At 26.9% G+C, this 26,600-nt stretch overlaps 1 protein-coding gene across 2 annotated transcripts; it reads right to left on the bottom strand.

Annotated features, from left to right (window-relative positions):
- LOC132942976 (diacylglycerol kinase eta-like) lies at window positions 1-25,481 on the bottom strand. 2 transcript variants are annotated; one of them, XM_061011714.1, is made up of 25 exons: window positions 25,348-25,481; window positions 9,813-9,921; window positions 9,466-9,571; window positions 9,241-9,377; window positions 8,499-8,590; window positions 8,301-8,431; window positions 8,064-8,232; window positions 7,880-7,982; window positions 7,670-7,815; window positions 6,786-6,971; window positions 6,550-6,718; window positions 6,379-6,483; window positions 6,193-6,318; window positions 5,913-6,112; window positions 4,901-5,832; window positions 4,651-4,839; window positions 4,474-4,573; window positions 4,242-4,410; window positions 4,079-4,179; window positions 3,830-4,017; window positions 3,504-3,771; window positions 3,319-3,439; window positions 3,141-3,230; window positions 2,910-3,062; window positions 1-2,528 (listed from the first exon to the last, which is right to left on the bottom strand). In XM_061011714.1, exons 2-25 carry the CDS (start codon window positions 9,867-9,869, stop codon window positions 2,232-2,234), a joined length of 4,335 nt encoding a protein of 1,444 aa, XP_060867697.1. In that variant the 5' UTR covers window positions 9,870-9,921; window positions 25,348-25,481; the 3' UTR covers window positions 1-2,231. The 2 variants fall into 2 exon arrangements, with proteins under 2 accessions (XP_060867697.1, XP_060867699.1); XM_061011716.1 differs by lacking the exon at window positions 25,348-25,481 and adding an exon at window positions 10,026-10,166.
- Window positions 25,482-26,600: the final 1,119 nt, after the last annotated feature.

Genomic DNA, 26,600 nt, shown 5'->3' with positions numbered 1-26,600 from the left:
TATAATATATATATATGATTATTATTATTAATTATTTATAATCACAAAGGTAAAAATAGTATACCATAAACAAAACTCAATTGATTTCTTCAAATAAGCGCCAAAGAAACCAAAAGGCAATATTATAATAAATTATGATGTAATATTATGTTTATTAAGTACGTCTACTCTACACAATATAGATTTTGTTTACATAAAAAGTAAATAAATATATGTTTTTAGAACAAAATAGTAGGAACTTACTAAACTATTGCTCAATACATTATTGCTAAGACATTATATTCTACCATAATAATAAGTAATAACAATTACACAAGATTTTAACAGTGGCCTATTAACCATTTATAGGTAACACAGACACAGGTAGAATATTTAGTCACTTGTTTAAACTTTAAACCCTGTGAGACAAAGTCTATGTTCAAAAACAGATTGAATTAATCTAATTTTAATTAATTTAACTAATTATGACTTTTTTAAGTTTTATTATTTTTTTTGTTTTAGAAATAGTATCTAAACTAAATGAAACACTGTTATTAGCACCAACAATTAATTATTACTTAGTGTAAACAGATGATTTCATAGTACATTTTAACATAGTCACAAGTAATAGTCAAATAAATAAATAATTAAAAAGTACATTGAAACACATTGATGGCCTTAGTTATTAATTATTATATCACTAGTCAGTACACAATATTGAACATTTAAAATTTATTATAATTTGGCTGACTATTGATTTTTGTTGTATAAATATTTTCTTTATAAAAATCATATTATTGAATCAGTAAAAATGAATTAATAATAATTTTTCAAATATTATGTCTGTAAATTTGTCAATATTGTTAAACATGCTTAAACATTAAAATCCAAAAAAATAATTTTGGTTATCTCTATATAAGTATAATATACACGGAGAATTGTATAGGTTGTAACCTAAAATGTATAAGTCGCAATTTATATAAAGAGAAATCTGTCTAAAATCAATAGTCATCAAATGTTATACATTATGAATGATGAATAGTTTCCATCATAGTTTAACCGTATCACAATATGAATCACTTCGTAATTAAAAAATAATAAAATGAATGATATTATGTACACTGTTAAAATGTTGAAAAATGTGTGCGTAACAAAAATATAGGTAAATATACTAATGAGTAACGAGTGTATTTAATTTTAATTTTTATATTTATGAATTATACATTAAGATTGAATAAATTGATAAATTGAACGTTAATATTTTTAAAAACTTTCTTTATATAGAAGTATAATGTTGAAGTTATAAAAACATTATAAAAAAATTAACAAATAATGAAATGTTAATAAATAGTTATTTGGCACTTAAGTTACTAGATGATAGGGATAATAGACAAGTTAAATAGAGCAAGTAGAATAAGTCTTTGTCATTCCTGTTTTAAATTTAACATAATTTACCCGTTAACATAATAATTAATAATGTCCAGCATACACATATTGATAGACACTTACTGATTATACATATAGCAGGTAGAGATCCAGGATTTAAATTTGGAGTATGCGCGTAAATATTAGTATATTTTGAATGGGCTAAATTTATATTATACTGTGGGATCCTAATAGTCCCAACAATAAAATGAAACCAATTGCTATCCCACAATTAATGATATCACTGAATTTTTATACTCAATATTTTATAAAAATTAATGTAATACAAAATTGAAAATTGTGTTAAAATAATGTACCTAATTACTAATATTATGATTATGGATATTGGGGACTATAGATCATGTTCCCATTATTATATCCATGGCTAACATTATAAAGGATAACAAATTAAGTTAATCTATAAAAGATATCGTAAGAAAAATTGTAAATGTTTGTTTAAAATAAATCAAAATATTATGCATAAACAGAATTGCATAATAGTGTATATCCATGGGATATATACTATATTATATATATTTTTATTTTAGGAACATCATTTAATTAGATTGTTTTGTTCTTGATTACTATTTTAATTAATTTTTAGAGTTTAGCCTGGAAATTAAATTAGTTAAGCTTGAAATATTAAATCTTTGAGGCATTGGAAACTTATCTATCATTGTAATCTGAGAAAGTATTTAAATATAATACAAATAATATATTCCATAAAAAAATCAATTAAAAAGCTTCTGTAAAAATATATATATACAATATCTATTGATATAATGTATATTATAGCCAAAATATTGAACACTTTACCTCAATCAGTTTTAATGATCTTCATGGACCGTGCTTAATTCTTTGACAGCCATAAGTATGCGTTTAAGGTGCCCTACTTTGGTTATACCGATTTCTTTTAGGTCACGTCGCGATAAGTTTAATAACTCTTTACCCCGAATATCATTGTTGGCGAATATTTCAGTGTACTCTCCCAACTGGACTGACTCGAGCCAAATTCCCACCTCCACTGTGCTCCAGTTGGATATATCTTGACCAAGTCGTTTAGAAGACATTACATTAGCTTTCCATAACTTTTGCCAAAACTGTCCTTTACGACACAACTTGTCCTATGTTAAGTTAACAGAACAGTTTAATATTTAATATTACTATTTAAATATAATTTACAACATTTTCTATAATGTAAAAACATTTTTAAAATGTTTTATGTATTTTTTTCTGTAGATATAATTTTAATGATAACTGATAACAGTATGCAAGAGAACAAAAAATACAAATTAAAAATCAACAACAATATTTTGCAACATTTTACAAAACAATGCACTGTTACAAATATATTAAATTTAACTGACTATTAATTCCAAAATAAGTAATTCTCATGAAGCCTTAGAAGGATAAATGAACCGATTAATTTACGTTATCAGTCATAATACATATCAAGTTATTGTATAGTTACTAATTAGGTAATTTTATAAAAATCAATAGATTACCGTTTCATAAGCATTGTTGAGGAAATAAACATAACATGATGATAAATCATTATCTCCTTCAGAGTCTTTAGATGATATGAGACATTTTTTAAATTCATTTTCAAGTTTGCTGAATGCCAATGAAAGTTTAACTACAAATTCTCCATCAAAAACCTTAAATAAAAAAATTGTTAAATATTATAACATTTATAAGTTAATAATGTTTACAGCAAACTAATTTTGTTTACTAACATTTCCTGCATTTCTGATCATAGTTAGTGTCTCTTCATGTAAACGCTTTGTGCTTAATACAATGTCAGTTGCTACTGATCGTAATTCCTTCTAAAATCAAATAGAAAATCAATGCAACAATAAAATATAGAAATATAAAAAATAAATTGAGTAAAATACTAAGACCATTATAACTTACTTCCTTCATTTCGTGTTCAATAATACTGATTTTTTTAACATTATCATTAGTAGAATCAGTTAATTTTTTCAAATCATCTCCTTTAAATAATTTTTGTTTCAATAATATTTCTCTGATCAGTCTAAAAATAATAATCATAATCATTTAAAAATGACATTAATTTAAACATTAAATGTAATTATTACTCGGTTAAGTTATTTGTGGCATCCAAAAATTCCTTTAGAATAGTCCATTCATCGTGGCTTAAAGGAGTAAATCTGCATAGTGATTGGCTATGAGTGCGTTTACTCTGGTGTTTAATTTGTTTTTGTTTTTCTTCCCATGATTTTAGTGACAGTTCAAGTGCCTTATTTCTGCATAGCATTTTCATTCTGTTCTTGTGAATTATACGAATCATTCCAGGAGGCTGTACCCATGCCTCGCCGTCTACTTGTATTGGTACCCCTTCATCGCCTAAATTAAAAGTAAAATCAACATCTCTATGCATCTAAGTAAAATCAACTATGCATACCCATAATATTTATTTGAACAGTAGTACATTGGGCAATGCGATGATGTTGTAAGTTTATTAAACGTGATGCAGCCATTTGGATAGTTCCAAACACAGCTACCACTTCTAATATCCTATCATCAATACTAGGAGCTAAAAATACTCGGTCTTCTTTAGTACCACCCCAAAAATTAGTACCGCCCATGAAACTGAATATTAAACATCAATTAATTGATTTGAATCGAGTAAAAAAAAAAAATAACTCCTTACCTTGGAATATTAAGTATTACAATTCCTTGCAATGAAGGAAGTGGAATTCTTTGTCCATCGCATTCCAGTTGTACTCTTTGATCCAAATTTTTATAAGTTTTCTTATCAAATAGTATAATAATCAAAATTAAAATAACATCTTTTTTTTTTTTTAACAACTTACCTGTAACCACTGTTTGCTTCCTAATACTCCATACCACATGTAGTTTCGAGTCCGTGACCTACATTTTTCTGGATGTTCTTCTCGTTTATGATGAAAATCTAATGAAATCTTAGCATCTATGCCAATACCAAAATAGTTATTCATAATGCATTTTTCAAAAAATCCTTCTCTGAAATAAAAATAAAACTATTATTGTTTTGCTAATAAATGTATGATTATAATTCTTATTTACAACAATGTTTCATCGGGGTCCATCAAAGGTACAGCAGGAGCACATAGAGCATCAGCATTTGCTAATAACACTTGACTTATCAAACTTGATTCTGTTACATCTATTTAATGTATAATGATACATAATATTGATTATTAAATAAAATTAAAATAACCATTTTAATTATTTTTTTCTTACTAGGCCAAGTAGGTAATGTAACCAATGGATTGATGATTGGTAAATGTTTACTACGTCTAAGTGATGTATAATTTTGTACTGAGCATGGTGTAGGAGAATGATTTCGATTATTTAATGCTGTGCTACTAGAAATTCTATGTGAAGCTCGCAAAGGTGAAGCATTTAACATGATAGGTGATGCTGCAGAAACTAAAAAATAAAAACAATTATCAGAATTAAATTTTTAGTCCTGTCAAGTGTTTATACTTACGTCTCCGACAACTGTCAAAACTATTTCTTCTACAGTCCAGATGTGATTCTTCCACATCACACAATTTATTAGGTGAGAAATTCTGGGGAGAAGGTGGATTTATGACCACAGCTGGACCAGTCATTGTTTGACTTCTTTTTAATCCTTTGAAACTATGTAATTCATCATCATCATCATCATCATCAGCTTCAAAAACATCACTTGTTGGTTTAGAATCTTGAAGTAGGAATGAATTATCACCATTTGTACTTATATTACCATTAGAACCTTGAATTCTGACATTTATTTCATTTTTATCTGTAACAAATTTTGATTCATTTGGTACTTCTAAACCCTTGTTAACAGTACATTTTTCTGATTCTTTGGTTATATTTTGAAATCCAAATTCAATTTCTTTTTCCATATCACTATATGTTTTATTAAGATGACGGCATTTAATTGATCTTCGCGCGATGTCATTTCCTTCAATAAAATGTGCAATACTACACTTCTTAGAACTATTTTCTACAACTATAAGCTCTTTACGAAAGTCTTCACTTTCTTCATCGTCTGGGGATGAGGATATTAAATTTGATACATCTACATCAGACTCAATACATTCATTTACACCAAAATTCAATTTAGGTCGATGACGTGAAAATTGGCCTTGACAAGCTTGGCGAAAACTGTAACGAGACGAAGAGGCTTGGCACTTATTATCACACATTTTATAACTATCTGGTATTTCATCTGATGCTTCAGATGAATCAATATGACAAATATTTCCTAAAGATTCTTCTTCACTTATTTTAAATGCAGGATATGTTTTTAGTGGTTCACTAATTTGATCTTTGCACTCATTTTTTAATTTATCAGTTTCGTATATTTGACAATAACTATTCAAATCATCATACTGCGAAGTTTGATAGGTACTCGTATCTTCTTCAGACATCCTGTTAATACATTATCATATTTATTATTTTTATTTGATAGCAACAGTTTAAAATACATAAATAAATTTAATTTAACATACACAGCATTTTGATCATCCAAAACTATTTCCTGACGGCAATCAGAAAATTCTACAGGTACTGGTAAAGATTCAATATTTAATTCTGTTGAAGACGATGATGCTCTTCTTAACATTGGTATAGGAGAAATAGATATAGGATTGGCAATAGATGTAGGAGTTAGCTGTTGAAGGTTCAGATTGTTATCGATGCTTGGTGATAGCTTAACAGTAAAATAATAATTTATATTATTATATTAAATATAATTAAGGCATTATACTTCATGACTATCTTATAGCATACCAGTTCTGACGTGGCCAGTGGAGTCAAAATAGTAGAAGAAAAAGCTGCCTTGCCAGAATGTTCAATTAATTTTGTAACTGATTTTTCAAGGCTATTAGCTCTTTCAAGCAATTGCTTTTTATAGACCTTTATAACAATTTGTAAGTCAAGCATTTAATAAAAAAAATAAATAAATAAATATCTTACTTTTTTTATGGCTTTACTTTCAGTATCTTTTACATTGTTATTTATTATTTTATTAATATTAATGTGCATGTTTTCTTCGTTTAAATCATTATTATGTACTATTTCCTAAATAAAAATGAAAGTTTAAATTTAAAACTTACAATGGAAAAAAATAAAGCAAAAATAACTTACATTTTTTGTCTGATATGTTATTTTGAACTCTTCTTTTTGAAGAAGTTTTAAAAGTGTGTCTAATTTATACTTTAAATCTTGACGCATTTCATTAAATTCAGTATTGTCAATAACATTGTTAATTTCTGATATGCATACAATAAAATCTTTGACAGTACCACATAACACTCTAAAAGTACATAATAAAATTAAAATAAATTAAAATGTTTATATATTAACACAAAATATATACTTACTTGGCTGTGTTAACAATTGTTTCATGTTCATGAGTTTGCAAAATAATGTTCAAATTAGTCATAATATAATTGTAGTATGTAGATATGGCTGATTCTAAACTAATACCCTCTTGTACCCCAGAATTCATTGTTAGTTTTGTGCCACTACCTATATCAATGCTACGTTCATATACCATTATGCTCCATCTAAAAAGTGCAAACAAAGTGTTGAATAAAACCACATATAATACAACTCATTAGTCATTACTAGAGTGCCGATTTTTATGCAATTGTTTATTATTATTATTTTTCCATTTGATATTTTTGGATTTTTGTCAGTAATCTTTATGAATTGTAATAGTTTCAACTTTCAACTTTAAAGCTAATGGAATCAATTTTTTTTACATATTTCTATATAATGTGATGATTATTGCATATTTCAACAAAATTTTAATATTTATTGCTTATTGAAGTGAAAATAAATTATACACTGTTTTCCAAATCTAATAAAGCAATATAATTTTTAATTGAATAGAAAATTCTAATAACAAATGTTGAAGACTAAGATCCAATTGTCTTTTAAAAAACTAATATCAATTACAATTTTATCATTAAAGTTTCTTGTTCATAACCTTGTTGCAACTTTACTATAACAGTGTGTTTGATTTGCATTAAGTACCTAATAATTAAGCTATTAAATGTATTTTAAATCATTCTTATACCTAATAAATTCATAATTATCTAATAAACAGTTTATTTTTTTTTAAATGATTACCTACCTATATTTAAAAACCAATTTGCATATTTTTACAATTTTTACTACAAAATATTATACAGAATATTGTGATAATTAAGTGCATAGAAATTTGTGCTCTAGTTGTTACTTGTTAGTTGCTAACTATTACCTGTCAAGTATCTTAGTACTGGCTCGTTCGTATTTGTCCATTATTTGTGGCAAATGGGCATCATCGTCACAAGATGCGCCCCAACCTAATACCCTTGCTAAGTCATTACCAGTGCCCAAAGGTAGTACACCTACGTGACACTGCACCTGATATACAAACACATTTAAAACTATAAATATAATTACTCAGTAAATAGATATAATATGTTACCTGCATATTAAGCCTATCAATTTCAGAAAGTACCCAGCCAACAGAACCATCACCACTACATACTAACACTCTGAACGGATTGAAATGTCTAAATAATCTCAACCTAAATAAATAATATTAAAAAAAGATATAAAATAAGATATTTAATTTTGTCAAATAAATCAAACTGCAAAGATTCCATTACCCAGGTCCAGGGCCGTTACCAATGAGGTCAAATACTTGTGCTGGATTCAATATTTGTTTGAATCGTCTGAGAAATTTTATACCTTGATTGTCACCGGACTTAGAATTGACAAATACTAATAATGGGGAACATCCATGGGGTTGAATTGCTTCTAAGGAATCATCACTAGCTAGGATCATAAAATATTTAGTATTTAAATATTAGTTTATACTAAATGAATTACAAATTCTATCTTACCAACAGAATGTATAGCTGTGGGTGGCACAACACTTAATCTATTAGACCCCAATGGACATTTAATTGTATGCTTAGGGCGGCATGCAGTGTGTACTGTTGCTCTGCACCATAAACATCTCCAGTCTTGGAGCCTGATTGCAATTGAATAAAAATTGAGTTGACATAATAAATACCTTAAAAACAATAAATAATATGTACCTTAAGACTGATCCACATGTTTTATCACAGACGGCGCATTTGGATGAAACAGGTAAATTTCCTTCCATCCATTGGTGTATCATTAAAATATTCTAAGATATATATATAAATAATTAAATTACAGACAATTGCTTTTAACTCATTTACAAATTTATATTTATAAACAAATAATAATACATAAATACGTTATAATTAATAAGAGTAAAACATATTTAAAATGTTAAATAAATTCTTGGGTCAATTAGTTAAAATAGGTTAGAAAAACCTCAAGCAAAAAAATATTTGTCTCTATAAGCAATCAGTCTTAAATTTCATTCAAATATTGAAATCAATTTAATAATATTGCAAAAATCTGTTATTATTTCTGTTGTAGAATTAAATTAATTTAGAAATTATAGTATCAAAGCTTACTCAATTTTAAATGAGGTAAAATTATTTAAAGAATTCTTAAATAGATGTATACTGTTAATTCAATCACTGAACATTAAGATATTATACTTTAAATTAATTTACTTAAAAGGAAATAATCAAGTCACCAAATTAGTAAGTACATCTAATGGTACATACATTAAATTGATAGTTGTTACTTCCGTCTAATAAAAATGGTTAATAGTTATGTTTTATAAAAGTATTAGTTTTTGATGAAGTATTAAAAATAATAACTATTATGTCTATATTGCATAAATGTAAATAATAATAACCAATATTATCAAAAATAATACAAAATATAAATTATTATTACCCCTTGTTTATCTTCAATTATGTCTTTTCCAACGCTAGCCAATGTAGTCCACTTGCAGTTGCTGATCGCCTTGTCCACACATCTTTTATGTACTTTACATTTACATACCTCACAACTATATCCATGAGATGTAACACCTAAATATTTGTATGGTAAATATTAATTAATGCATTTTAAGGACAAAAGCAATGAATAATAAGTTTGATATTATGTTATTTAAATTACCTGATAGCTGTTCTCGGCAGATATTGCAATATGTTGGACGTGCATGAGATGTAGTATGCCAGGAGTGATTTCCAGACAGAAAATCATTTAAATCCACACCAATCGGCTAAACATAAATGAAGTTTGAAAAATTTAAACCAAAACCTAGGTAGGTAATTTATTAGTTTCAATAATAGGTAGTTAATTTAACATCAGTTATTTCAAATTAAACTTTCATAAAAATATTTTAGTATTCAAAAACTATGTAGGTACGTGGTACTTATTTGCATGATAAATTACTATAGGTATAACTGTTGTTAAAAACTGTCACTGATGTATGTAAGACCTTAGTCTATCAAAATGATTACCTGATTTAAAATATCTCTGCTGGCTGTGACTTTTAACGCTGCCATCCAGTCTTCCATGACGTACAATAGGAACAGCTACTCAAAATCACCAAGTATTGAACTTGGTCACCTAAAAAAGTAAAAACAAAAACCATATTAGCTCAAATAATTATTATTACACCCGTTTCGTCATAAATCGGTCTAACAGTCCAATTAAACAGACATCCAACTAACCGAAATACCGAGCATCCCAATAATGAGTTCTCATATTTTTGTTCGACCGGTATGGGGAAAACGGCATTACCATTCATTATACACCAAAAAATCTTCGTTAAAAAAAAAAAAATTACAACGAAAAAAAAATGTCAACACCTAACTAATTTAGAAGATTATGATAATGTTATCATCGTTGTATGATCACCCCAGTTATCGTCTTACAATTCTGTTCCACTATCACAGAATTCTATGTCACTATCACGATTTAAGATAGTAATAATCACGGTCTTAGAAGATATCTTCTAGAATTATCTTCTAAGACCGTGGTAATAATCAAGAATTTACAATATGAACTTTTTATACATTTTTATCTAAATAGGTACTCCCTATTTTTAAATTTTTAGAACTTTGACGAATTTTGTCAACATTTGAACTTCACGCGCTTATAAAAAAAAATAGTGCCTATATCTTTTTAATTATTTTTATACTGTAAATAAAATAACTTATGTGAAAGTTTTAGTAAACTTAAAAAAAAACCGTTCATTTAAAATGTCTATAGGTAAATACTAAATTAAAAAAAGAGCAAAAATATTTCGAAAATCATACCACGAATAGAAAATGCTTATATAAATATTTGGTAGGTACAAATTGCAAGTACCTACCTATCTATGGTTAATGGTTATTTGTTTTTGTATTACAGGCTTACAGCAAAATAACTAATTCGACCTCAGTTTTCGAGGAATAGAAATTAGACAAGAGTGAAGACTGAAGAGACTATGTTGACTATTTAATGAACGAAGGGCCAGTACTGTTTCAGACAAAGTTGGTGAATTTTTTCATTTTTTGTTTTAACACTGTTTAAAACATCGTTTGAGTTTTAAGCAGATAAAAACAATATCTTAATCAGTTTAAAATAGTGCTTTATACAGTAGGTATATTTGAAATAACTTAATTTAAATTTAATATGTAAAATTATTTTACTACCTACCTGCTATGCCACAATATTATCATCACAAAGGAGTGTATAATATTATACGTAATTTATAATGTTTATTAAAATTACCTTAAGAATCTTTTTCGGTTTCTGAGAAATTTAAGCCATTCCTTTGCGTTAAAACACAGAACACTCGGTCATTTTACACCAAGTTGCTTTTATCAAATTTCTATTGCTAAATTCATCTGAACTCATGTTTCAAATACATGGATGGTTTTGAATTAATTTTTCCCTATCAGACATTATTGAAAAGTTAGAAAAACTTAAATTTTAACTCTAATAGCTAAATTACTTAATAGGTACTTTAAAATTGAAATAAAACAATACTATTTTCATAATTTATTCAAATTAAATCGTTATTACTATCAGTGGCGTATTTTGGATCCGTATTTTTTTTTTATCCTGTATACAAAATTTCTACCAGAAGGAGTACTTTGATTTCAATACAAGTACCTTATCTTTTAGCAAATTGGATCAAGATTGTACTTTAGGGAGGTCATTTTTTGATTTTCTCAATAGTTGTTTAATGACACGGGAAAAACCACCTAAAAATAATAAATAATAACAATATAAAATATCCAGACTGACAAACCGTCTCCGCTCAGAATCGTTGTTCTTATACAATGATATTTTATCATTGAATTCAAGTTTAATACAATCCATTATACATTGACCCACTTGTAACCTACTGTACAGCAGAGTGACATCCAATTCCCGTTTTTTTTTATAATTTGTTTTGTACATATTATTATTTAATAATTAAAAACTCAAATATTTTATATCGTCTTATAAATATGGTATATTTATTTAATAAAGAGTAATTGGGTGGTATGGGAACTTTGCCCCCGTGGCTCTGTTTACTGAAAATTATCTGGACCCTCCCCATGACAAATTCCTAAATACGCCACTGATTACTATCATAGTACATTGTATAGAATATGTATCTACTGGTAAAGTTCGACACGACTGATGATACACGCTATAGTATGCAACCATGCGTTATGATTAATAATATTGTTTTGAATTATAGGTAGGTAATATATTATTATAATAATAATAACAATAATATAATCAATAATCGTGGTAAATGTATATGATATAATATGTACCATCCGTTCACCGTTGAGGCGTTGAATATATACGAGCAGCCAATTTACCTTCTGAGGCTATATAATATACCTACATATAATTATTATATATTCACCGCAATCATACATGGTACCCGAGCTCTAGTTTAAATCATGTATACATAATACCTCACACATATCAGAGTTAATTGACCTATTGTAAAATCCAAAGATGAGAATATATAATTATGTTGTAAAGAGTTATTACACTCTTATTCATGATGTATGTACCTACCCGAGAATATAAAAGAGTGCGCGTGATACATATTTTTTATCGGTTACATTATTTTTCAACTATATTATGCATCTTTTTCTGAAAGTCAATTTTTATGTTCTTTACAGTCTTAGGCATTCGTATACACGTATTACATTTCAAGAATAGATTTTTAGATATAGTACTACGATATTATTTTAATATTAATCTATATTTTATAGAATACTTTTCTAACATTTTTCTTATGTAAATAATATAATATGGAGTATTGAATAAATATTTTTTTATGAATTCACGGTTTGGATGAGTGGAGTAAAATGGCAAGGGTTCACACGCGATAGATGTGGTCCGCTTTCCTTTGTAAAAATATAGTGTTATAAATCATTAAAATAATAGTATTTATAATACATAATCATCAATATTGAAGCTTAATAGCTTAGGAGGACGCCAAAATCATATACCATGTTTTCTCCGTTATACAAACATTCAATTTGAGTTCTGCAGAAACAATAATTATATTGTGTTGTTAGCATTAAAAATAGGTAGTAATCAATGAATTGACTTATTTTAGAACTTAAGGGTAAGAATACTATATCATATAGATATAGGCTTTTATTAATATTTATATTTTTAAGTGAGTATTATAACCAAAAAACTATAATAAAGTATTACATTTTAAAATGTTCATAAATCACCTTGAAAATCAAAAATATCATAATATGGAATGCCTTAGATAATAATTAATATTATTATATTAACTTAATTAAATTTGATAATTTATTGGTCAATTCATTTTAATATTAAAGCTAACAGTACAAAATTGGTTCTGTTGATATGTTGTAGGTACCTACTTAAATTTGTAAGACCGAGACAATACACGTGGATTCGGCGTCTTCCAAATATTATAAACCATACCAACATTTAAAAAATAAAAATACTTTGGTAAATCATATGAAAAATTTTTTTTACAAAAACATAAAAATTTCAATTAACTTAGAAAAAGTCTATATTTTTAGAATGCAGTTAAATTAATTACTCTGTACATAGCACGTTGAGTTATTTTAAATTTGACTTTATTTTGACTAAATTCCAATCCGCAATGTGTGTAAAGAATATAACAATATATATTTCGCAACGACGACCCTTTCAAGATAGTCCTTTATTATGTACCTAATAATATCTATACACGGCTATATATCTACTTTCAAAACAAAATTAATTATATCACGTGTATCGTAGCTAATAATACAATACATACGATATTATAATAGCGTATATTTATAAATATATTATATTAATTTGGTTTGAGCATAACAACCAACACGTGACACACATACAGATTTAAAATGTATGAAACACGCGCATAATTAATATAAACGCGATTACCTATAGTATGCTTCTTATTATTATTGTATTTTGAATATACTTACAATACAGCCAGGGTGTATCTAGAATATATTTGTAATTTCACAATAAATATTTAAATATTCCAGATGTACTCTATATAAAAAATGTAAAAAAATTACAATTAAATCCTGATAAAAATGAAAAACATCGATCAATTTTAGATGATTTAAAATAGTACACTGTTCTATACAATCATTAAACAGATAAATAAAATTATTACGACAATCTTCAGTTATACAATATTAAAATATTTACAGAAATATCTAATAATATTCTAATTTCCATACAATTGTGAAGGCCTTTGTACTCTAAATACTATTATCAATCCTGAATATAATTATAGCCTTTGCTGCAGATAACCCCGTGTGATTATATTAGATTTATTTTAGAAACGCAGATAAAAGCTTATAGTATAATAATATTAGTTACTTTTTCATTATAATATACAGGAAAAATGAACCAATGAAATTTATGTAGCTAAATTGCCTGTCCAGAACGCCGTGTTACCATAATGTTATTATTGAAAAGTATTAAAAATATATAATATTATTATAATAATAACAATATGGTATTTTATTATAAATATTATCCGTATGTAATGATTTTTAGTATCGAAATATTGCATTACACTTTTCAAAAAACAAAATAATATAAATAAATAAAATCACTGCTCAGGAAAAAAACATAAGTTTTCAATTTTCATGATAGGTTTAAATTAATATATATTTTTAAGATTTTCAAAAAGTTATGGGAACCGACGTTTCGAAAATGGCGAATACTCCTCAAGGCTTAAATAACGAAATATAAAAAAAAAAACAATACCGATGTACATATTTTTATGACTCGTAATAAAATTTCAGAAAATTATTATAATACAGCTAAGTAATCATTCTGCACGGTCAACAATTTACTGATTCCATTCCGATCGACATAATGACGTGAATTTCTTAATCGACATAATAACTGCTTCAAAAATCCTTACTGAAAGTCCTGCCAAGTGTTCTGTGTACGATTTTTAATGACTAACACAATGTTTGTATAATATGGAAATTGTTCGTATTATTATCGCAGAGGCGCTTTCGATGATTTTTTTTCACTCGTAGTAGATTTATTTCTAAACCTCTCAAACACGCCGCGCACGTGATACGGTCGTGTATTATAACAATCACACACACGCGTATTATTATTTATACTGTCAAAGTAATACTTTAAAAATATACTATTATATTATAGTCAGTGTCTAGTGTCCACTTTAAGCTTGACCACCCGATGGCTATGTTAAGCTGTATCCATATAATAATAAATATACCTAGGTATAATAATTTTACAACAAACACACAAGCGTATTGTCTGTTTAGGTTGAACGTCACCAAATCATTTACTTGATCAATAATTGTAATTCGATGTCTATTCATATTGGTAGTCATATTATATATTGTTTTACCCTTACCATATATTTTATCTGAAATTTCTTACCAGTTTAGTGCATTAAATGTGCAAATACGTGCATACGTAGTATTACGCAGTTGAATTGCATGTCATCATACATTCCTTTCTTGTTTTTAATTTAATTAACATTTTTATACATGCATAGAATAAAAAACCCGTTTGTGTTTTATTTGCATATCAAATGGTATATATAATAAGAGATAATAATAATATAGGAATATAAGGTATTATACAGTATGATTCATTGAACAAGTATATAAATATAAAATATATTATGTAAAGTTTATTCAGGTGCCTATTACACTCAGAACATTTTAACAAATATCATAAATGTGGCCTGGTGTGGCGCGGTGGTTGTTCTCAGTCACAAAACGTGTTCTGAGTGAAAGCCTGGCCTATGTCGATAGTTCCTGGATGGGTGACCACCCGGGTTTCAGTGACAAATCCTTACCACATATACACGTGTTCAAACCAACTACCGTATAGTGTATACTCCCTCACAGTAAAAAACCAACTTAAAAAATAACCTTCACACTGCAATGGCCCGTTTCCGTGGGTTAGTTAAAAAAAAAATATAAAATGTTAACATATTAACGATAGTTGCTATAATTTTCAAATACATAATAAATATAATACATTATAGTCCTCATATCTTGTAAATCTAATATTCAAGGCTAATTCCAAATTTTTAAAAATTAAGACATTTTTTTGATATATAATAGTTATTATTATTATCATTATTTTATTGGTTTTAACTTATAAGTTACAAGTTATAATTAAAATTGTTCCAACCTATATAAGTACGTACTATGCATGTATGTTAAAATACTATTAATATAACATAAAACATAAAACATATAGGTAACATAAAATGTAATGGATTGTGTGAGTCTATAACTTATACAAATTACAAACTATAATAAGTAATAATTAATAATCACTAATTATTTTTAGAACTAAAAAAAAAATAACAAAAATAATATGGGGAGAAATCGTTATTTTACGTTTGAATAATTAACAAATTAAAAAATATCTAAATTATGTTATATTTAAGTAATTATTGGGAGGAAATATTTAATTTAAATAATAAAAAAATATTTATAATTAATTCGTTAACACTGATTAGTTAAAAATCATATATTCCTAAATTTAGAGAAAAAAAGTGTGTTGTCCTCTAGCTATTGTTTAATAGAGAATACACGACCAACTGAAATTATACCTACAATTTACGATGATCATTATATTATACAATTAAATAATGGTTCTTGCGAATCACTTACTTGTACTTTAAACTACTTAGGAATTTAAATCAGTAGCCATGAGATCAAATCAGTCTATTATAGTAAAATAGGTAATGATGAAAACGATTAACTAAATTATGTCAAGTATATTCAGCTTTAGTGTAATTACTTATTTCTTATAATTATCGTTTTTGAGGATTTAACCCTTCCCCCCAGAAAAGTCAATAAAATATATTATATGAATAATTTTCCGTAACTAATTCCGAGTACATTTTTCAAAAAAAAAATATGAAAAGGGATTTTATTTTATTTTATTAACATACAATTTAAAGTCGTTTTCTATTTTGGGTACGCTACATTGATTATCGACTATTTATCATAGATGTATTAATATTAATATATCTGTATGATTCATCTATTTAGTAATAATTTATTTATAATAATCTATTTAACTATGTACAAATATAGTATATAAAGTGATTCACGGAGCATTTTCACCACTATTTTTTCCTTAAATAATGCATTTATTCAATTTCTGATAGTATTGGAACTTATAATTTTCGAGTATACTTTAGGAACATACTTAAAAATATTAAGATTTTTATATCATTTAAATAGTATTCAGAACTCTGTAGAGTAGCAACATTTTTTAAAATGTGTTTGTTTAATTTTGCAAAAATATCGTATATTGTTTTTGCATCGACAAATAGGAAGGGGTATAAAAAAAAATATTGAAAAGTGCCTATACACCACCACACATTAGAAGTACTATTAATACAAACTTCTAACAATTATTATAATATGATAAATAAGTGTATGTGTATATTATAAAATTAAAAATAAATTGGACTATTTAATTAAATTATAAAATATTATAATAAATGTACCTACATGGCTACATATTGTGGTATAAAAATCTATTAGTTGGCAGGTAGTGGTTACAAATCAGTCACCCGTACACTTCTGCAATCATTTAATCTTGTCAGTTGTCGTTATGTACGTTTAACGTTTATATTATTTTTAAACAGAATTATCTATAGATATACTCAATATTTGAAAATTGAATATTACATGCGTCAAGTTTTAAGCTGAAAGTTAGTAAGCAACTTCCGCTTTTTGGGTACTCCTAATCTCTTACCAGCTATATCGTTAAATATTCTGATGCACGAATAATGTATACGATAATTTGACGTAAGGTAAACTGGTGATGCGCAAACGATACATAATCCTATAGTAGATTCATGATAATATAGGTTTGGTTGGTATGACCATAATGGGGACTATGATGAGTTGAAGATTATTGTAATTAATATTAATCCATCAACATTTTATAGTTTGTGAAATTTATCTGAGTATAATAAATATTAGATTCTATATTTTAATATTACATTAATTTTATATTTTTGTAATTTAAATATTATAATATTTTCGTATACTTCGAAGGTATGACTAATACTTCTCAGGTAGGTACATACTTCTAATACTTTTCGACATCACTATCAAAAGTATCGCTCTGTGTGCATTTCTGAACACGCGACTAGGTATACAGTGTTTTTTTCCATTTCCTCGGCGTATAATGTCTTTTTTCAACATTCAAGTCCAATTTATTGTAGTATCACGCACGCACATACCTACACAACGCGGATAATACAGTTTTTACGTTTGTCAAATCGTCCGTCGGACCGAGTGATAGATGAACTAGCCGGCATATAATATAGTACCCGCCTACCTACATTGTGAGATAATAGTGATATGTTATATACGCGCTTGATACTTTTCGCGTATATATAATATAGACGTACATTATATAGACCCGGCCGTAGTATTATATTATAACAATATACACACCATGCATAATAATATAAAATATAGTATAATAATATACAATACATGCCGCCTGTCTACGCTGCAGCATAACAATATATACGTGGGCTCGGTCCGAATAAGTAATGGTGGCTATGCGGCGTGGCTGCAGGACAAAACCGGAAGAAAAAGAACGCCAGCGAAAAGATTGCTGACGAGACAAATCGTGGAGAATATTTTATTTCCACATAATATCGCGCGCGCGTGTGTGTGTGTGTGTGTGTGTGTGTGTGCGTGCAGTGCGGCCGCGGTTCGATGTTGCGAGGTCTGTCGGAGGATTAATGGCTTTTAAAAACGACGCCAACGAGCGCCAATCGCGGTATATAGGTACAAGCAGTGGTATAAGACTGTGGTGAATGCCGTTGCCAAATAAATTATATACGTACCACCGTATATGGCAGTAAAGCTCTTATAGAAATCTCGATCACCCCTATCCCCCCATTGTGGCCGTTGGAACCCGTCTAGATATATATATATTTACACGCGCGTTGATCCTTTTGATAAATTAATGATTAGTTCGACTCTTACGGGCGCGCTACACTGCAGCAGATTTCTCATTGCCGTGTCAATCAAATCATTTTTATATATATAGGTACTCATTATACGTATGTTCCGCACAAATATTTACGTCACGAGCATAAACTATAATATTTCGACACGTTATATATAGGTACACTATATATTATTATTATGTTTTGTTGGTTTTACGAGAGAGTGAGAAGTATCGATAATTTCCGATTTAATATGTTACAAATATTAACGATTCACCGTTTTTATTTAGTGTATCAAAATATATGGGTATAGTGCTTCCTATCCGTATACTCATGTAAGGGTCTACTTTTCGCGTGTTATTTTGGATTCTGAGCGGAGCTATGAACCTATTGATTTTACAACGATGTGTTTTTTATATTTGTGACTGTGTTTTTGAAAATTTAAAACAATGCTTCACGAAAGTAGGTTATTCTGTGACCAAATAAGTCTAAAAAATATAAAACACATTTTTTTTTATAGTAATTTTATGTTCAAATTTGGACGAAATTAAAATATATTCAAACGAAGAAGACCGATTTTAGTTTAGTGCTATATTTAAAAAATATTATTAGTGGGTACTTGAAACTTCTATAGTATATTATTATATACAAATATGATAATAAACAAATAATAATAATTCAACTTAACCGGCAACCGTATTAATAATAAGTAATAACAATATAAATATAATATAAAATATCATAGGCTGATAAACCATCTCCGCTCAGAATCGTTTTTCTTTGTCATTCTTTGATTTAAATCATTGAATTTAAATTCAACACCATCCATTATACAGTGACCCACTTATAACCTACTGTACATCATCAGAGCGACTTCCGATTACCCGCTTTTTTATATTTATTATTATTTGTGAATCATGCTATCATGGTGGTAGATCATACATAAAAACCAACATAATACAATATATTTTAGAAATAAGAAAAATTAAACATGTTTTTCATTGCAATCAAAACTTTGGACGTAAGTACGTAGGTTTGTAGTTATATATATCGTACTTACCTATATAAAAATAAAAAATATAATTAATAATTTAAATGTATGGACTTGTGCAGTCTTTGTATATATTGACATTATATCATACAAATTGTATAGGCTTTAATACGATTTACTGGATCAAAGCATTGCAAAATAAACTTTTCATGGGTTTCGTGTAATTGAGTAAGGCAGTAATATTCAAAATTGATTATTATGTAAATAAATAAAAAATATATATACAATTTAATTATATACGTGGTATAAACGCTAAAAATACCCTGTAGTATGACGTCAATTTAACCTCTAGTAGATGATACCTAACGGATAATGGATATATCATGAATATAAATTATTATCGTTGAAACATACCAATGTTATAATATAATATAATATTTATTATTTACTTATTTACTTACATAGGTACTATTATACAAGACGAGTGTGTGGTTTTCATTTTGAATATGTATCATTATTTATTTTAAAGTGTACATTAATTAACATAGTACAATTATTTTTGTCTAATTAAAATAATATGAAAAATAATAAACTATAAAACTTAAAAAAAGGTATGTCACAAAATTGTTTTTTTGAATCAGCTTATATATTATAGTTTCAGTTGTTTTTGTCGTTGTGACATACAGGCCAATGTCAGATCTGACTTTTAAAACGTGTATCTGATTATAAAACTAACATTATATGTCCTAATTTTGATAGGTATTTTTTTTTTTTGATTTTCTGATAATACTAGCCCTCCCTGGGAATTACTAAAATAAATTGTACCCAGAAAATTGGATTTAAATTTAAGCCATCTTTTGAGTATAATGTTTAAGTCGGTGTTTTGTTTTTGGTAAAATTATGCCTGTTTTGTATATACCATAATACAATAAAAGTCAAGACTGCGAAAATTAAAGTCCATGCGGAATGATAGAATAGATAAACATACTGACAGTATATCTGTTTCGATTGAAAATATATCAGAGAGATTGTGTGGGCCAACTGTCAGCTTAGGTAAGTACTTACTACCTACCTTTAAAATCTTCCAAAAACATCACGTATTAACAAATTTAATTTATTTTCAATCTGATCCAATGAATGATGAAAAAGATTAAATGAAATTTGAAATCCACATGTAGTTTTAATCCATTGAAATACTTTTAGTCTTTAAATGTCTTTACAACTAAAGCAAAAATAATTTATAATAATATGCTTGTTTTGTCTGTCTATACATCGCTAATTATGCCATAGTCCATTAGTAAAAAAAACCTTGTTTTACAGTATATTCTGCATACATTTCTAGATATATTATTGTTTTTTTTCTTTAATAATTTTGGGTTTAATTGTTTTATTTATTTGTTTGTAAGTAATTCAAATATTCGTCATTGTTCCACACATATTTTGTATTTTATAATAAATACCATAAAATATTACTATATATTATGTAATAGTAGTCAGAAATATTTATGTATATTGTTTACTTGTTTATTTTGACTTTTGTTTGCACTTTAAATTACAATAAATAACTAATAACATTTTTGTCATTTAATTAGAATAAAATGTATGTATATAATTTGTTAAATAATACTTTTAAATAACAAAAAAAAACTAGAGAAGTTGCACTATTGTATAGTACTTTTTGAGTGTATTTTGTTAAAGGGTTAGTAATGTATGAGTTAAATTTGATTTTAATAATAAACCAATGCATGTGTAAAATGATTCAGAGTAGAGATTCTGATATTATTGTAAGTTATTTATTTTTCTATTAGTAAATACGGTAACTTAAACAATTTTTTTGTTAAAAACACTGCATATTTATATAAACTACCCTAACCTATTGGTTATTATAATATAAACTTATATTTCATTAGCTCGTGGTTTAAAATATTAGTCTAAATATTTTGAAAATCGCATTGTATATAAAGAATAATAATGCGCATAATGGTTATAACTTAGAGCGAACAGTTCAACACTCTAACAAGTAACAACTATTGTAATTTTTGTTTCGTTCAATTATTCAATTTCATCAAAAATAGAATTTTATATTTCTATAGATAAAAATGTACCTATATATTTTTGTATTTTTGAAACTGCTTTAAGTACATGACCCTCGGGTTGCCTTGAATTTTAAAGCTTTTTTAGTTACAAACAAACATATTATCTAAGTACATAAATTGAAAAAAATTATTTAAAAATAAATTGCAAATATCGGCAAATAATAAAGACTAAATATTTTGAAAATTCCGTCTTGAAAATGCTACAATAAATATTTTGAGAAAACGTATCGTCATGGCTCCATAGTTAAAAACAGAGAATAAAAACAAAATTTACTATGCATATTAATAGTTGTTATAAGTTATTATTTGTCGGGTGGCACTATACTGAGTGCTCTCCCAATCTGTCAGACTCGCTATGTATGTATTGTAACAGAAATCCAAATTACTTATTGTACTTAATTTGTTAATAAATTAAGAAAAAAAAAAGAAAGTTTTTATTTATCCAGTTTTTTTTTAAATACCTATATAAAAATATTATTTTGTTCAACTAAATATTATTACATTTACATACCTATCAAGTAGAACATAGAATATAACTGTGAACAATGAATATGTTAAAATAATAATATAAAAATAATAATCAGAAAACAGGTGATCATATACAACTTTGCATACAATATCCATCAGCTATAGTATGATGCGTATCATCACATATATAAAAAATAAGTGACACCTGTCAAGGTTACCTACATCTATGGAATTTAAATATTGAAAAACACGTATCAAGGGTGTTAAATATCTTACTCTATGCTATGTTCTATATACAAATGAATCATAGCAGTACTTATAGTTTACATACTAGGATACGAATCAATCGATTAATACGTGTATAAAATAAATATGAATTCAATTATTTGTGGAGGTATTTTTAATGAGTTGTATATTTTATTTTCATCGAAAACTTAAAAGAAATACAAAATGGAAGCGATTAGTTTTGTCTGAAGCAAAGGTAAAGAAGAAAACATCGTATAGAAGTAATGTTGTTCTATTTCTTGTAATTATAGCATAATCAATTTTGCATCACTTGACTAATTAATTGACGGAAGTAGTTAATTCCGTGGCTACTGCACCGGTAAACCTATCAGTGATTATGGACTTCATATTATTATTTTAATGAAGGGTAAAATATTATCCCTTTTATGATGAAAATTAATCCCAGTAAGATGTAGGTATTCCTAGAAAAAATTGTTATTTGTGGTTTAAACTGCTCGTTTAGTTAAAATGTATAGTATTGTACTGTCGTGCATATTATTTACCTTGCCCCCTACTCTTATTTAGTATTAACTATGAAAAATAACACACTAGTTAACATATTATTATGTTTTTCTTTGGTTTTCATTTTCATCATTTTGATAAATATTCACCGATAAAATATTATTTTCGTAAAAATGGAAAGCGTATAATATTACTAAACATACGTTTAACTTCATCAATCATTATAATTAAAAACTAGTAGAAATTTACAATTCAAATTTTTACCGGCAGTGAAATTTATTTGGGATATTTAACTCAGTAAAATAACATTAAAGTAAACGTTAACTAGGTTAAACTTAATAAAAAAAAAATACACACAAATGAGATAAAAAATAAAAAATATTTATTTTCTCTTTGTGGTTTTTTTAATGGAATTATTAATTTATGAAATTGTATCTAAATCATTTTAATAACATAAATTCAGATATGGTTTGAGTTTGTTTTAATTTTATGTCTCAAATGGATGATATTTCAATCTTCTTCATTAACATTTATATTTTACAGTTTTATTTAGTTTTTTGAGTAATTTTAATTGCAAGAATAAAAATAGCTTATCTTTTAAATAAATTTCATAACCTAATAATGATAGAATTAATAATTGAAATCACAGATGTCGAAACTACTTTTTGCTTTTAAAAACAAATAAATTATATATATTTTGGACTTAATATAGTATTTTTGTGTTTCGTGTCTAAAAATTTCTTAGAACAATTTATTATTCATGAAATTGCTTGGCTACAGATTTTTTAATTTTTTTGGTTTGCCTATATCTTGAAATGCATATTAAATTATCTAATATGATAATCAGAAGTCTGAGTATATGTTTTATTAGGATAGCATATTTGACTTACTTTATTTTATTGGTAAGTACATTTAAATCTGAGTTAACCATAATTTAAAACGTAATAAAAATAAATAAAAATATAGTTTAAAGAAATGTAAAATTTTATAATATTCGATGGTTAAGTATATACCTTTATCTTAGTATTACCTACATTAATAATATTATGACTTATATATGTGAATAAAATACGTAGTATTTAATGTTATTATTATGACTTTTAATGAAAATGAACCTTTTCGTATGAAAAATACTATCTGGGAATAGGTATATAGTAATAATATTGTATTATATTGTGAATATAATATAAAGACAAATGGGATTATGTAATATACCTATGTATATACTTATACTGTATATATTATACATATATTATTTAATTTTTTTTTTTATTTATTCTTCAAGAAGATAATAACACATTATTATTGTGTCACATTTGTATATGAAAATTAATATATTTATAATTTTAGTTTGGAATAATAATTAGACTGTTTTTAACCATACCATTTAAATAATTATTACCTGTTTATCTGATATTGATTAAATTGTTCTAAATTATGCATAATAACTCATATTTCATAAGTATGTACCTACCTATATTTTATTAGTACCTCTTGAACATTTTTAACTGACATGTTTGTAAAAATTTGTCAATAACATATTAAGCCCTTTATATTTATTTTAATTTTACCTAAATTTAGATAATCGTTGGTAATTGATACACAGCTCATGGTTTGATACCTATATCCACTTATGTCTTATGCAATATTTTTACATAGTTATATTTACTACCTACTGTAATTAAATTAACACGAATGTTATGGGATTGTACAATCGTACTATATAAGTTGAAATGAAGATACAAATAAAAGTATAGTGATCGAATATATTAAAAAATTTCAGAGTATGATATTTTACAATATTGATTATTAAATACCCGAATTTATTTTGTAAAATATATGTGAAATCTTCATTTATTAAAAATCGGACTTAAATCATATATTAGTATAACATTTTAATTGTTTTTAATGTCAGATAAAATTAAAAAAATAATATTTTTATTTATCATTTATTTCAAATGCCTATTTTATAATATGTAATTACAAGTTTGTTAATTTTTAAGGCTATAAGCTACATGTAAAGCAGCTGTAGTATTTTTTAAAAAAATTAAGAAAATAATTGGTAATGGAAAAAAAAAATGATCGTCGCACGCGTATTAGTAAATAATTTTGTTGGAAATCATAAATCATAAAACAACAAAAGATATCATAATATTATTCATACACCAAAATATTATAAGTAATAATTATCATATTATATACAACACCGATTGGTGAACAATTATGTGAAAAACATCACGCAATCGACTCACCCGTGCATATATATATATATTATATATGTTACAATATATTTTTATACGATGATGATGATGTGAAAGAGGCGAAAACGTCTGAGTCCGAAACGCCGCTCTGGATCAAGACCGGGACGCGCGTGTGTACGGTTTGAAGCGTGGTCCGCAAACTACAGACTGCCACGACCATGGTAATGATAATAATAATAATAATACACGACTAGCGGCTACTCTCAAAAACATTACTCCGCACCGCACTCACGCGCACGATTTCCGTTGGGTGGCAACCCAGTTGTGGTGGTGGGTGAGGGGAAAGGAGGGGAGGGTACGGGGAGCACATCCTGGCTGATGTTCGTTCGACGCGATGGTTAAAGGGTGTGTGTCGCGCACGCACTGCACACCCGTGCCCACCCTATCAAAGTCGCGCCCCCCCCCCCACGCCTTATAGAGATTATATTTTTGTCGCGTGTGCACGGGATAAGGGAAAACCTAATCTAACGACCTTTTTTCGGCGTATAGTCACTATAAAATATATAGCTAGGTAATAGTCTGTAAGAGGACTCGTAATCGCCTGCGTATATGTACCTATATAATATATATATATATATATATGTTTACAAAGCGATAGACCAAACGTCATGCTTACCTCTATACATTTTATCCTAAAATACGCCTTTATACTTATTATTTATATATTTTATTCAAGTTCAGATTTTCGGAATTTTTATGTACGTACACTTTCCTTAGTTTCATATACTTAAATTGTATGCGCAGTATTTAAGAAAATATGTCCTGTGGCCATATTATACCGACTGATATTTTTCAAATGAAAGCCTACCCGATTATTAAGCACGATGATTTCTAGATTCTGAGCGGAGCGAGGAAGCTAGTGGTTATACAATGGTGTTTATTATTTTTTTTTTTTCATATCCCGTATACAAAATTTCTACCAGAAGGAGTGCTTCGATTTCAACATATAGTACCTTATCTTTTAGAAAATTGGATCAAGATGGTACTTTAAAGAGGTCATTTTTTGATTTTCTCAATAGTTGTTTAATGCCATGAGAAAAACTATTGACAAATTACGAAAAACCGCTTAAAATGGGATTTTAATTTCTAACGCTGTGTTTATCACCGTAGCAACGAATAAAAAATTGTAATATTATAATTTATAATATTAATTTAACTTAAAGGCTATAATAAATAATAAAAATTTTAAAAATCCAGACTGGTAAACCGTCACCGCTTAGAATCATTTTTCTTGTACAATGATA

Source organism: Metopolophium dirhodum, chromosome 4 (genome assembly GCF_019925205.1).
Source record: "Metopolophium dirhodum isolate CAU chromosome 4, ASM1992520v1, whole genome shotgun sequence".
NCBI lineage: Eukaryota > Metazoa > Arthropoda > Insecta > Hemiptera > Aphididae > Metopolophium > Metopolophium dirhodum.
Note: the sequence above shows the minus strand (reverse complement) of the source record. Positions and strands in the feature narration are given on the sequence as shown.